Below are 14,076 nucleotides of genomic sequence, written 5' to 3' on the forward strand. Positions count from 1 at the left end.
CTCACTAAGGAGATAATTTTAAGCATAAAGTGATTGTGTTAGCCTGTGGCATTCAAACTCAAAATTAAGCTTATGTGCTGAAAAATATCACACCCACAATCCTTAAGTGCTAAGTTGTCAAAATATTTAATATGGAGTGAAATCTATGTAGTCTAAAAAATTACATATATAGCACTGATTTGGATTTTGCCATGTATAGATGGAATGTTTATTTTATGGTGGGGTGGGTGGCATAGATAAAACCCTAAAGAAAAACATAAATACATTTAAATTCTTATAATACATATGTGTGTCTCACAAAATAATATTTTGAACACATGCATGTATTATTGTCCTTATGTATACATGGTAAATAGGCATATATTGTTGTTTGCCATGTATGCATGGCAAACAGGCATATATTATTATTTGAAATTAAAAAAGCTTAAGAAAATCTATATAATTAATTTCTAAATTTAAATTTTCTCCCAGCTCAACATGATTTAAATCCAAGGACACTCAACCCTAAATATCTTAAAATCCTTAACTTTAAATATTTCAAAATATTTTATGAAAAAGATACATTCTTATTTATAGGTACTTTTTCTATATTTAAACTTTTATGGATCATTTTCTTTTTAATTGTTTACTTGTAAGTTTACGCCCTTCTAAATAGAGGTTTAGAATTACAACTCTTCTGAGAACTTTACTCTTTTGACACCTTACCCTTTAAGTTAAGTTTAACTGAAATAAACTTAAATACTAGATATCAATTTTAATATATGGTATAATTCTTTTAGAAACTAACAAAGTTAAACTTAAGATTGCTTTGATATTATAAATTTAATTTTTATGAGAGGTTATTCATTCAAATTTAATGACATTTAACTTTAAATATCCCAATACTCTTAACCAATTTGGATATATATATATATATATATATATATATATATATATATATATATATATATATATATGTTAAAGTCTAGTTAAAAATAATTTTTTATATTGAGAGAATTTTAATTCCACATTAATTTTTTTGACTCATCACAAAGTTTATACTTAAGAATTATAGATATAATGTTTTTTAGTATGCAAGTTAGACTTTGAATGTTTTTGGATATTACTTGCCATTAATGAAAATAATTTTTCACAACAATTTAAACACAATAAACTATTATAATGCCAAAAACTTCAGTGTGTAATTAAAAATGTAAGAAATCAATAAAATTAACATTTTATTATAATTATAACAAAACTCATTTACTCATTGCACTTAATGCCCTAAGTACCAAAAAAAATGGTTTAACTTTGTTTTTGTGCTTTAATCAGCTATATATAATTTTTTCCATCATATATTACAATTGAAATATGCTTTTAAGATGTAAGAAATAAGCTATACTTATGCGAAATGAAAGGAGAGAAAAAGAAATCACAAATTTACACTTAATAACATAAAAATGAAATAATAAAAGCTTTTACTAGATTTATGATAACATCATATTATCTTAAATAATGTGGTATCAGTCTTGCATGGGAATCCAAGGTATCATACCCCATACATATATGACATACTTTATGACAAAAATATTATATACATAATCATGTTTCAATTATTTATATAGTAATTTAAAAGTGATTGTGTGTATAATATTTTTGCATGCAACTCAAAACAAAATAATAAATCTGCACACATATAAATATATAATGGTTTCATGTGCAACCACATATTCATTGCCATATATTTTATATTCTAATTATTCCATGGATATCATTATATCTATGTATTGTATATTAAAAATTCCACAATCTCCCCAACTACACTCCCACACGCGTTCAGCACAGTGGCTAGAGTTTCGTTTGGACGAAGAGCTTCATATTTTGTAAGAAAAATCTTCATTTTACGTATCCTATTTTTTCATCCTTTGTTTTAGGGTTCTTGTAGAGGATGGTTCGCTTAGGGTTTTCCGTGAGCGACGATCAGCTGAAGGGAATCTAGGTGAGGCGCTTAGGTCGGGTAGGAGGCGCAGAGCACCATGGCGATCCCAAAGGCGGAGAGGAGCCTTCAGGAGATTGAAGATCTCATGCTCCGCCGCGTCTTGCAGCTCACTCTCTCGCCCCCAGCTGACGCGAGCAATGCCCCTTCTTCCAATCTCGTCTTTCTCGAGCAGATCGCCGCGGAGCTGATGAGCGAGGATCGGCCGATGCTGCTGTCCCGGGACCTGATCGAGCGCGCGCTCATGGACAGGCTCACGACGTATTTCCACGCTCGGGAGGAGCCATTGCTCTATCTCATCGCCTGCTATCGGAGGGCTGTGGACGAGGGCCGCAAATCCCAGGCCATGAAGGACAAGAAATCCATGGTGTGGATCCAGGAGACTCTCAACCAAGTCAAGGAATTGGTTGTTTCCTATGCCGGGATCTCGATCATCCATCCAGGAACATTTCCACAGCAGGAGCTCCAGCGAAATTCTTCCAAGCCTCTATCGCCGCTACTGGCCGCGATGATGGACGAGTCCCCCTCCTCCGAGAGCTCCGGTTACAGCGGCTCCAATCTACCACAAGGTTTCATCGAGCAGACCATAGCCAGATTCCAGGGCGAGGAGTTGGACGCCATCTTTCACGGGGTGTTCATCGGCCTTCGCGACAGTGTGATGAGGCTCTCGGCTCTCGGACCCTTCCAAAAGCCTCTGGGGATTCTCGTCACGTTGGTCTCGTATCCAGCACTCGCTAGAGCTTTGGTGAGGCACCCAAACTTTCACGTCAGGGGCAGTAATGTCAATGGAAGGATTTTCGAGTTGGAGACCATCTTGGGCCCGTTCTTCCACATCGCTGCTGTTCCCGACTTGGTAGCGTTTGTGAAAGGCGAGCCGGACATCGGGTATTGTGCTTTTGCTTCTCTTTTTCGGCTTTCTAATGCTTTCTCCTTCTCTTCTTGCAGCCGGCAATGCTTTTCAGATGCTTCGTCTAGGAGGCCGGCAGATATACTATCTTCTTGTTCGGCCATCAAGTCTTGCTTGCACCATCTCCAGGATGGACTGCATGAGATAGTACTCAAGCTGCTTCGCTCGGTCGATACACGAGAGCAGGTCTTGGGCTTTTTAGGAGATTTCATAGAGAAGAATGCGGGTAGAGCACAAATTCAGGTTTTTGTTCCTTTTCCATCACAGTTTTGCTCTCCTCTTGATGCGTGCCTTGTAGGTCAACCCGCTTGTAAATGGTAGCACGGGGTCGTTCGTCAACTTGAGCGCCGTCATGCTCAAGCTCTGCGACCCGTTTCTTGATCCTCCGTTCACTAAAATGGACAAGATTGATTTAAACTACGTTCTCAAAAACGTCCGTGTAAACTTCAGGTTGGTCAGTTTTTAAATCGTCGAGCCTCTCTGAATGGTTTCTTGTTGTTAGTAACTTGACAGCTATTCATGCTACCTCGGAAGAGCTCTCTCGATGGGTTGACAAGCGCAACTATGCCCGTATTGAAGGTTTCAGGCAGGCCCAGGCACAACGTGAGCAAGAAGAGTTGATGCGGCTTCAATCACAGGGAGCTTCAGCTTCTGTAGTACAAGCTTCGGTTTCTGGTCAAGGAAGCTTCTCGTTTATCTGCGAATGTTTCTTTTTGACAGCCAGAAGTCTGAATATAGGACCACTCAAAGCTGTTTCAGATTTCAAGACTCTACTACAGGTAAATCACTTCTAGAGTTGGTCTTTCTGACTGACAAGATCGATATGCGTCAGGATCTTTCGAGGCAAAAGGATTCCTTGGAGGCGCTGAAGGCCATGCAGGGCCCCGGGGCACCGGCGGATCTAGAAAATACTATCAAGAACACAGAAAACAACATAGAGCAGCTTACACAAGACCGATACTGTTATGAGGCGCAATTTTTACGGGTAAACTTCAGTACTGCCTCTCTCCTTGACTGACACTTTCTCTTTTTCATCTTGTAGGACTTGCAACTCTTGCAAGAATGTGTCCGGTTTTATCGCCTGATGATTGTTTGGCTTGTAAGTCTTGTTGGTGGTTTTAGAGTTCCTCTCCCTGCACCCTGCCCGATGGAATTTGCGTCCATGCCGGAACATTTTGTAGAGGACTCTTTAGAAATGCTGCTTTTTACCGCACGGGTGCCGAAGGGTTTAGAAGGCGTTCCTCTGGTACGTGTTATGTTTGGTAAAGGAAGAATGATTCTCATGTGTCTCATGCAGGACGAGTTCATGAGCTTTATTGTCATGTTTATGAGCAGTCCTCTGTACGTGAAGAACCCTTACCTGCGGGCAAAAATGGTGGAAGTTCTAAACGCATGGATGCCTTCAAAGAAGTGAGTAAGATTATGCTATAGCAATGATTCCTTCCTCTTTTTTCTTGCAGCCATTATGCACCAGCACTGTCTTCATCTCTGACGACATTATTTGAAGGGCATCAGCTGGCCATGGATCATCTTGTTCCAGACTTGCTGAAACTTTATGTGGACATCGAATTCACTGGTTCTCATACCCAGGTCTGTTTGCGTGTAGGTCTTTCAGCACGAGCCTGACCATCATATTTTCTCACCGTAGTTTTATGATAAATTTAATATTCGGCATAATATCGCAGAGCTCCTCGAGTATTTGTGGCTCGTTCCCTGCCATCATAATGCGTGGAAAAGGGTAACACAAACTTTTCAATGCTTGCAGCAACGTTTTGACTCTTCCTGTCTCCTCAGATTGCTGTAACAGAAGAAAGAGGTTTTTACTTGAGGTACTTGAATCTGCTGATCAACGACAGTATCTTCCTTCTGGATGAGAGCCTAAAGAAGATCCCCGAGTTGAAGGAGATGGAAGCGGAAAGGTCAAACGTTCCAGAGTGGGAACGTAGGCCGCCACAAGAAAGGCAGGAAAGACTCCGACTGTTCCACCAGATTGAACAAGTATATCAGTTTTATTTTTGCGCCATTCCTGTACTTACATTTAATTTTTTTCTCTGCAGCATGTTCGCTCAGACATGATTCTGGCAAATGAGAACGTCAAGATGTTGCAATACACGTCTTCAGAGATCACGACTCCGTTTCTTCTTCCGGAAATGGTGGAAAGAATTGCATCCATGCTCAATTACTTCTTGCTGCAACTAGTGATCACGCAAAGGAAAGCTCTGAGGATCAGGGACCCAGAAAAGTACGAATTTAGACCCAAGGAACTGCTTTGCCAGGTAACCTCTTTTCCTGTTCACTGTTGTAGAAAGGCTTGACTTATACCCTGCAGATTGTGGAGATCTATGCAAATCTTGCCAGAGGTGACATCCATGGAGAATTTTCAAAGGCAATATCTCTCGATGGTCGTTCGTATCGTGATGAGGTACATGTAAAATTTCTGAGTTCGTTCTCTCACGTGTCTGGTCGTAATGCAACAGCTGTTCAAGGAGGCAATTGACGCGATCCATATGATCAATCAGCTTCCACCGAAAACGATGCAAGACTTTGTGTTGCTTGGTGAAAAAGTGAAGAAAGCTGTATCTGAGGCTCAGGATACTGAGGCTCTCCTCGGTGACGTTCCTGAGGAGTTTTTGGATCCTATTCAAGTAAGCTTTCCTTTCTTTTGTTTTGCTTTTGCTGATTGTGTTCTTTCCCAGTACACTTTGATGAAGGATCCCGTGATTCTTCCGTCGTCGAAAACCACGATTGATCGAGCGACGATACAGAGACATCTCCTGAGCGACCAAGTAAACAAGAAAAAACTTTTCATTGTTTTGCTATAACTGTGACACCTTTTCTCTTTCCTCCAGACGGATCCTTTCAATCGCTCGCTCTTGACGGCCGATATGCTAGTTCCTAACGTGGAACTCAAAGCTAGAATTGAGGAGTTCCTCCGAAATGCTAGGAAGAATTAAAGTCTCTTAAATTAAGCGAAGGAAGAAAGAAATTTTTTGTATATTAATCTGTGTATATATCAAGCTTGAACATCACATTTAATCTAATCTCAGGCGATCGATCTGGGCAAAGCTAGACTTTGAATATATTTGCATGTAATTTAGGTTGTTGCGTTTCAAACCATGGATCGGGGAGGGGATCCCCTTCGCCGAGCGCGCAATGGCGGTGGCATTTGGCGGAGCCGCTGGCTGGTTCTTGTGGCGTCGATGTGGCTCCAGGCGTGCGGCGGAGTGGGATACATCTATGGGAGCTACTCGCCCGTGATCAAGGCCAGGCTCCACTACAACCAGAGGCAGATGAACACGCTCGCAGTCGCCAAGAACATTGGCGGCAGCGTCGGGATCTTTGCTGGATCTCTGTCGACGGTGCTCCCTCCCTGGGGGCTCATCTTGCTCGGGGGATTCCAAAATCTCGTCGGCTATGGTGGAATCTGGCTGCTCGTCACGAGCTTAGCTCTTCCTTCGCCGCTTTGGCTGGTGAGTTCTTCTCTTTGGTTTTTCTTCCTCTTCCTGGTCTTTGCCTCTAGCGTACAGAGTTGTTTTGCGTGATTTGTTTGTCATTGCCAGAGTTTTGGATCTGGCAAGTTTCGTCAGAGGTAAGCAATGTAGAGCTTCCACTTGTTCGAGAGAGAGACCGGTTGGTAGAAAACTTCCTGTCAATCGCGAAAGATGGCATGATCTCAGCTTTTATTATTGTCCTGGAATGATCTCCTTTTTGATACGCATTGACATTCCTTTTATTCTTCCAGATGTGCGTGCTCATTATGATCGGTACTAACGAAGAATCATACTTCAACACCGTCTCTCTCGTCTCGGCGGTACGTAACTTCCCCAGGAACAGGGGCCCGGTGGTGGGAATTCTCAAAGGATTTAGCGGGCTGTGTGGAGCAATCTTCACGCTGGCCTATGGAGCGCTGCTGGCTCCACACCAGGAGGCATTCATCCTTCTCGTGGCCGTGACACCGATTATTGTGGGTGTGATTGTCATGCCGATCATCCGGCCTTTGGAGAGCTCCGGGATCACGCAAGACACCAAGGATGAATCGGAGAACATGGGATTTATCTACAACCTGTGCCTGTTAATCGCTGCTTATCTCCTAGTGGTGCTGCTGATCATCGACTTGCTGGACGTGAGCAAGCTCGTGACTGGGATTTTTTATCTGGGATTGCTGCTGCTTTTGGTTTTCCCGCTGGTTATACCACTCAAGCTCGAGTTCTTCAAAGGTGGCGCTGACGCAAAGCTTGTGGAGCCGCTGATTCCAGAGGCAGCAGGATCAAGCGATAGCAACAAGTCGGCGGGCTACGAGTCCTCCTTCAGTGAGCTAGAGGACGAGAAGCGAGCATCGAGAAGCCTTCCGGAGCCGCTTTTCAAACTGAAGCTGGCGAGAATGCGCTCGGATCTTTACAAAGCTGTTGCCGAGGGAGCTGTGAAGGTGAAGAGAAGACAAGGGCCTCGTCGCGGAGAGGATTTCACGCTAAGGCAAGCTCTCATGAAAGCTGACTTTCTTCTTATGTTTGGAATACTCTTCTGTGGTTGTGGCTCCGGCTTGACAGCCATAGACAACCTTGGACAAATGGGACAGGCACAAGGCTATGAGAACGCTCATATGTTTGTCTCGATGATAAGCATATGGAACTTTCTGGGAAGAGTTGCTGGAGGCTTCGTTTCGGAGTGGATTGTCAGGTACTTTCTATTTGCTCTAGTTGCCTATTATTGCTCTAGATATCGAACTCTTTGCTTACTTTCTTCTTCTTTGTTCTCCCTCAGAGCTCACGCGTATCCAAGACCATGCGTGCTAGCTGTGGCTCAGCTGGTAATGGCTGTGGGTCTTTTATTCTATGCCATGGCCTGGCCATTCTCACTTTACATCGGATCCTTGCTGGTGGGACTGAGTTACGGCGTGCACTGGGCAGCTGTGCCGTCGGCAGTGTCTGAGCTCTTCGGTCTCAAAAACTTTGGCAGCTTCTACAACTTTCTCACCATCGCAAGTCCACTGGCAACCATCCTCTTTTCGGGAGTCCTTGCCGGGACCATTTACGATCGCGAAGCCGCCAAACAACTCAATGCAGGTGAGAGTGGCGCCAATGGTTTGCTGTGCAAGGGAGCCGTGTGTTTCAGGCTCACGTTTCTTATCCTCATGGGAGTCTGTATCTTCGGTTCCGGGCTTTGTATGCTCTTGGTGAAGAGGACAGTGCCGGTTTACGCTGCATTATATGGGAAACAGCAGGAACAGGGTGAAAACATGAAATCGATTCCCGAGGAACCTTAAGTTTGGACAGTATCGGTTACGTTCATATACCAATCTGGCTAAAAGATGGATATGGTGCTCGGTTACGCTGGACTAACTGGAAAGCAGCAAGAACCTTCAAGTTACACATCCAAGAGCTAAAGAACTTCAGGCCAAACGCGTCATACAATCCGATGAACTATGATTCCAAAACATCAAAACTCTCAAAAATGATATCGAAACAAGATAGTGTTCTTGGTAAAAGAAAGTTCCTCTCGCGGTGATGTTTCGCTTCCACCCGGCATTAGTACATTGCCCCTCCACTCCATGAAGAGACACATCTTTGTTTTCTTGTGCAAGCTGGTTTACTCGGTAAAACGCAGCGGTGGAAATCTTGCATGGCATTTACTCTTGGTTATTTCAATCAAGATTGGCGCTCCTCTTCTTCATCTCCTTCTCGCGCAGCGCGATCTCTACAGCTCTCGAGGCTATGGAGGATCTCCCGGGACGTGGGATTTGGCGCAACCGGTGGCTGGTTCTAGTGGCGTCAATGTGGCTCCAAACTTGCGGCGGCGTGGGATACATCTATGGGAGCTACTCTCCGGTGATCAAGGCCAGGCTCTTGTACAACCAGAAGCAGATGAACACGCTCGCGGTCGCCAAAGACATCGGTGCGTTTGTGGGGATCTTTGCCGGATCCCTGTCGGCCGTGCTCCCTCCCTGGGGGCTCGTCTTGCTCGGTGGAGTACAAAATTTAGTCGGCTATGGTGGGATTTGGATGCTCGTCACTAATCTGGCTCTTCCTTCGCCCATTTGGCTGGTAAGTTCTTATTCCTTTTTATCTTTTTTTCATTTTTTTCTTTGGTATTCGGTGTTTTTGTTTGCCATTGTCAAGTTCTTGTGTCTAGAATTTTATTGTTTTTTATTTTCTAGAAAATACTTGTTTGGCTTCCTAATCTCACAAGGTGGCGCGAGTTTTCTTGTTCCATTGTTGTTCGTTGATTCGCGCTAAACTTGCAGATGTGCGTGCTCATTATGATCGGTACTAACGAAGAATCATACTTCAACACCGTCTCTCTCGTCTCCGCGGTACGCAACTTCCCCAGGAACAGAGGCCCCGTGGTGGGAATTCTCAAAGGATTCAACGGGCTGTGTGGAGCAATCTTCACGCTGGCCTATGGAGCGCTGCTGGCTCCACACCAGGAGGCATTCATCCTTCTCGTGGCCGTGGCACCCATTATTGTGGGTGTGATTGTCATGCCGATCATCCGGCCTTTGCAAAGCTCCGGGATCCCGCAAGACACCAAGGAAGAATCGGAACACATGAGATTTATCTACAACTTGTGCCTGGTGATCGCGGCGTATCTCCTCGTGGTACTGCTCGTCAAGGATATCTTGGACGTGAGCAAGCTTGTGACCGCCATCTTTTACCTGGGAATGCTGCTGCTTTTCGCGCTCCCGCTCGTTATACCACTCAAGCTCGAGTTTTTCAGAGGTGGTGTGGGTTTCGAAGGCAATGGAAAGATGGTAGAGCCGCTGATGCAACAGGCAGCCGGATCAAACCAGAGCTTAGACGATGGCAGCAAGCTGGCGGGCTATGACTCCTACTTCAGCGAGCTAGAGGACGAGGAGCGAGCCTCGAAAAGCCTTCCGGAGCCTCTCTTCAAGAAGGAGATGTCGAAAATGCGATCGGAGCTCTACAAAGCCGTTGCCGAGGGAGCAGTGAAAGTTAAACGGAGGAGGAAAGGACCTCGTCGCGGAGAGGACTTCACGCTGATTCAAGCTCTGAGGAAAGCGGACTTTCTTCTCATGTTTGGAATTCTCTTCTGTGGCTGCGGCTCGGGCTTGACAGCCATAGACAACCTCGGGCAAATGGGACAAGCACAGGGCTACTCCAACGCTCATATGTTTGTCTCGATGATCAGCATATGGAACTTCCTGGGACGAGTTTCCGGAGGCTTTGTTTCGGAGTGGATTGTCAGGTACTATTACTACTTTGTTTCTCTCTGTTTGTTCTTTCCTGGAGATGATCTTGCAAGTTTGCTTGTTTACATACGTACTCTGTTTCTTTATGTTTGTTCTTTCCTGGACCTGACGTAAACTTACAAGTTTGCTTGTTGCTTTTTCAATTTAGAGAATATGCTTATCCAAGGCTCAGCTCCTAATGGCATTCGGCCATCTCTTCTACGCGATGGCCTGGCCGTTGTCACTTTACGTTGGTTCTTTGCTGGTGGGACTGAGCTACGGTATGCACTGGGCTGCCTTCCCGTCGGCGGTGTCGGAGCTCTTCGGCCTCAAGAACTTTGGCAGCTTCTACAACTTTCTCACCGTCTCTATTCCGCTAGGGACGATTCTCTTCTCTGGAGTCCTCGCCGGCAGCGTCTACGACAACGAGGCCGCCAAACAGCTCCACGGGAGGCCGGAGGATTTCGAGGATGGCCTGCTGTGCGAAGGAGCGGTGTGCTTCAGGCTCACCTTTCTCATCCTCATGGGAGTTTGCATCTTTGGCTTCGGGCTTTGCATGCTCCTGGTGAAGAGAACGGTGCCGGTTTACGCTGGATTGTATGGGAAACAGCAGGAACAGGAACAGGGGTCTCATGCGAGTAAAGCTGAGAATGGTGGAAACATGGAAACGATTATCGAGGAAGCTTGACTTTATAGACGAGCTAGAAGCGTTAGGCCAGGAGTTTGAGCTCTATAAGAGTTTGGGGAGATGGTCTGTCTACATAAGCTCGAAAAGGCTCTCAAAAAAGGAGATGGACTCGGCGCGACTTGAAAGACTACTGGCGCTTGCGAGTGGAAAACGAGCAGTGGCTTTAGAGATTTCTGGCACGTTGGCATTTATTTTCGATTTCTACGACCTTTTGTTTGTACATGAAGATCTTTATGAGATGTTGTCTCTGCTTTTGTACGGGTAGAGATTGGGACCACTTTGGTCTTGCCGACAGAAAAAAAATGAAAGTAAACTTGGAGAGATTGGTTTCTTTCGTTCGCGATGGATCAATCGGCCGGCCGAGACACCGAGAAGCTAGCCTCATCCATTTGAACTGGAGATACGATCGCCCGTGTTGTCAAACGTTGTCTCCTTCTGTGCAAGTCGCCAAGAGCGTCCAGTTGGTGTGTGTTGTTTGTGGTTAATCAGGCTTTGTCACTAATACATAAAATAAGACGCTGTTTTACCTTTTGGAACGCCCCACCGGAAAAAAAAACGTGTTCGACATTCCCATCACATGTAAAAGTGCGTTACTATCCACGCAAGGTGAAAAGTGAACTAGAGTGGTGTAGTAGTGGTGATTTAGGTGTCTTTATTTTCCATGTGTTGCTCATCCTCGTCTTCTTCTTCCCGTTTGATCCGATCCACGGGACGATCGATCGATTGCTTGTCCTCTGGCGTATTTCGGAGCCACGGCGCATCGAATGCCGGGGCGGCGCCTCCTTTTTGCGTGATCGATTCGTCTTCCTTGGAATGCGGTGGGGCGATAGGGTCTGATCGTCAGGAAGAGGGATTTTCGCGAGATTTTGAGAGGCAGAGAGGGGGATCGATCACACCATGAAGCTATCGCGGCAGCATCGAAGCGTTTGGAACAGCCGATGGCTGGTTCTTGTGGCGTCGATCTGGATCCAGGCGTGCGCGGGGGTGGGATACGTCTATGGCAGCTACTCGCCATTGATCAAGAGCAGGCTACATTTCAACCAGAAGCAGATGAACATCCTGGGCGTGGCCAAGGACATGGGCGACAGCGTGGGGATTTTTGCGGGCTCCCTCTCGGATGTGATCCCTCCCTGGGGTCTCGTGTTCTTGGGGAGCTTGCAAAATTTCGTCGGTTATGGAGGCATTTGGCTCATCGTGACGAACCCGGCGCTTCCATCTTTCTTCTGGCTGGTACGTATACGTACGCATCGACTCGGCTGGATTTGGATGGATTTGTTTGCTTGCCATAGGAGGGAGTTACTGTTGATCGTTTTGTCTTGGCTTCCAGGATCCATCGACAGTTTCGAGGTTTTTTTAATTGGTTCTTCGTTCTCTTTTTTTTGTGAAACGTTTGCATGGCTGACGATTGTCTCGTAGTTCATATAGGCGTTTTGGTTGCTAGCGAGATCGTTTTAACGCTTAGACAATTCTATCTTTGTTTTGGTTTGTAGATGTGCGTGCTCATGTTCGTTGGTACCAATGGAGAGACTTATTTCAACACGGTTGCTCTAGTCTCGTCGGTGCGCAACTTTCCCAGGAACCGGGGTCCAGTCGTCGGGATTCTTAAAGGATTCACGGGTCTCTGCGGAGCCATCTTCACGTTGGTGTATGGAGCTATACTCTCTCCGAATCAAGCCGCATTTATCCTGCTCGTTGCCGTTGCTCCGGTCTTCGTTGGACTGCTCGTGATGCCGATCATACGTCCAATCGAGACCGAAGCTCCCGTCACTTGCGAAGAGAAGGATAAGGAGGAAGCCGTCAACCTGGGGTTTATCTACAACCTCTGCCTGGTCATGGCTGGGTACTTGTTGGTGGTGCTGCTGGTTCAAGACCTCCTGGACGTTAGCAAGCTGGTGACGGGGATATTTGCTCTCGGCATGTTTATCTTGATAGTGCTGCCACTGGCGATACCTTTGAAGCTGGAAGCGCAGCAGCTTCAAGAAGCGAAGTTGACGGAGCCTCTGGTTCAAGCAGAGGCCGGTGCTGGCTCAAGTCAAGCAACCGATGCTCCAGTCTATGATCCATACTTCAGCGAGCTCGAGGACGAGAAGCGCGCTGCGAGAGCTCTTCCGGAACGCGTGGTTCATGCCAAGCTTCAGAGAATGCAGTCCAACTTGTACCGTGCCGTAGCGGAGGGAGCTATCAAGGTGAAGAGAAGAAAAGGTCCTCGCCGTGGTGAGGACTTCACACTAAGGCAAGCTCTCGTGAAGGCTGATTTCCTACTCATGTTCTTCGCACTCTTTTGTGGAGCTGGCTCGGGCGTCACGGCCATTGACAACCTTGGACAAATGGGACAGGCACAGGGTTATCCAAATGCTCACATCTTCGTGTCCATGATGAGCATATGGAACTTTTTGGGACGCGTTGGCGGTGGATTCGTCTCCGAGTGGGTTGTCAGGTACAGGAAAACACTTTCTTTGAGTTTGTGTATTATAACACTAATGTTTTCTTACGTGTTTCAGAGATTATGCATATCCTCGGCCCTTGGTACTCGCTGGTGCTCAACTGGTCATGGCAGTCGGACACTTTTTTTATGCGATGGCTTGGCCTGCCTCGTTGTACATTGGCTCGCTACTGGTTGGCCTGGGTTACGGTGCGCACTGGGCCATTGCGCCTTCTACCGTCTCGGAGCTTTTCGGCCTGAAAAACTTTGGAAGCCTCTACAACTTCCTCACGGTAGCGAATCCTCTTGCGTCGCTGCTCTTCTCCGGGGTGATCGCCGGCAGCATCTACGACAGTGAAGCCGAGAAGCAATTCGGAATGCGACACAGGGACCATCACCACCACGGCGGCCAGAACAACGGGCTGCATTGCAAGGGGGCCGTGTGCTTCAGGATGACGTTCTTGATACTCATGGGAGTTTGCATACTCGGCTCCGGGCTGTGTATGCTCCTGGTGAGGAGAACGATGCGAGTCTATGCCGGTTTATATGGAAAGCAGCTGCCGCAACAGCAACAGAGCGACCAGCTAGGATCGATTGCGGAGGAAACTGAGACGAGGCTTAAGTAGCGACTTGTTGTTTTGTAATTTGCGTGTGCGAGCTTCGCGGTCTATATGGTCGTGGAAGCCTTCCCAGTGTACCAAAGAGAGTTCGTTTAATCAGGAAAAGCTTCTATGCTTGTTTAGTTAATCCATCTTTTAGAAGGCCAAGAATTCATGCTTGTTTGAAGACTTCGTTTGAGCGCAAGAGTTCAATAACTCCAAGTAAGCTAACTGGTCCCTTTTTTGCATACAAACTTGACTTTTTGTTTTTCCAGGACCAAGATTCTGAAATGTCTGTG

General features: G+C 46.0%; 4 protein-coding genes across 4 annotated transcripts; all 4 read left to right on the plus strand.

The window, feature by feature from the left end:
• The first annotated feature begins 1,909 nt into the window (after positions 1–1,909).
• On the plus strand, positions 1,910–5,923 carry LOC9655706 (probable ubiquitin conjugation factor E4). The gene is made up of 15 exons (XM_002964070.2): positions 1,910–2,860; positions 2,921–3,125; positions 3,181–3,332; positions 3,385–3,661; positions 3,715–3,867; positions 3,925–4,128; positions 4,180–4,292; positions 4,343–4,472; positions 4,531–4,620; positions 4,677–4,880; positions 4,940–5,158; positions 5,212–5,304; positions 5,360–5,527; positions 5,579–5,668; positions 5,732–5,923. Exons 1-15 carry the CDS (start codon positions 2,016–2,018, stop codon positions 5,834–5,836), a joined length of 3,048 nt encoding a protein of 1,015 aa, XP_002964116.1. The 5' UTR covers positions 1,910–2,015; the 3' UTR covers positions 5,837–5,923.
• Positions 5,924–5,989: 66 nt separating this feature from the next.
• On the plus strand, positions 5,990–8,397 carry LOC9655707 (protein NUCLEAR FUSION DEFECTIVE 4). The gene is made up of 3 exons (XM_002964071.2): positions 5,990–6,352; positions 6,625–7,559; positions 7,644–8,397. Exons 1-3 carry the CDS (start codon positions 5,999–6,001, stop codon positions 8,143–8,145), a joined length of 1,791 nt encoding a protein of 596 aa, XP_002964117.2. The 5' UTR covers positions 5,990–5,998; the 3' UTR covers positions 8,146–8,397.
• Positions 8,398–8,495: 98 nt separating this feature from the next.
• LOC112344371 (protein NUCLEAR FUSION DEFECTIVE 4-like) lies at positions 8,496–11,088 on the plus strand. The gene is made up of 3 exons (XM_024668995.1): positions 8,496–8,923; positions 9,124–10,080; positions 10,238–11,088. Exons 1-3 carry the CDS (start codon positions 8,594–8,596, stop codon positions 10,754–10,756), a joined length of 1,806 nt encoding a protein of 601 aa, XP_024524763.1. The 5' UTR covers positions 8,496–8,593; the 3' UTR covers positions 10,757–11,088.
• Positions 11,089–11,414: 326 nt separating this feature from the next.
• On the plus strand, positions 11,415–13,925 carry LOC9655708 (protein NUCLEAR FUSION DEFECTIVE 4). Its single transcript, XM_002964072.2, has 3 exons — positions 11,415–11,986; positions 12,247–13,193; positions 13,258–13,925. Exons 1-3 carry the CDS (start codon positions 11,654–11,656, stop codon positions 13,802–13,804), a joined length of 1,827 nt encoding a protein of 608 aa, XP_002964118.1. The 5' UTR covers positions 11,415–11,653; the 3' UTR covers positions 13,805–13,925.
• The last annotated feature ends 151 nt before the right edge of the window (positions 13,926–14,076 follow it).

This window comes from Selaginella moellendorffii, unplaced genomic scaffold, assembly GCF_000143415.4.
Source record: "Selaginella moellendorffii unplaced genomic scaffold, v1.0 SELMOscaffold_4, whole genome shotgun sequence".
NCBI classification, from domain to species: domain Eukaryota; kingdom Viridiplantae; phylum Streptophyta; class Lycopodiopsida; order Selaginellales; family Selaginellaceae; genus Selaginella; species Selaginella moellendorffii.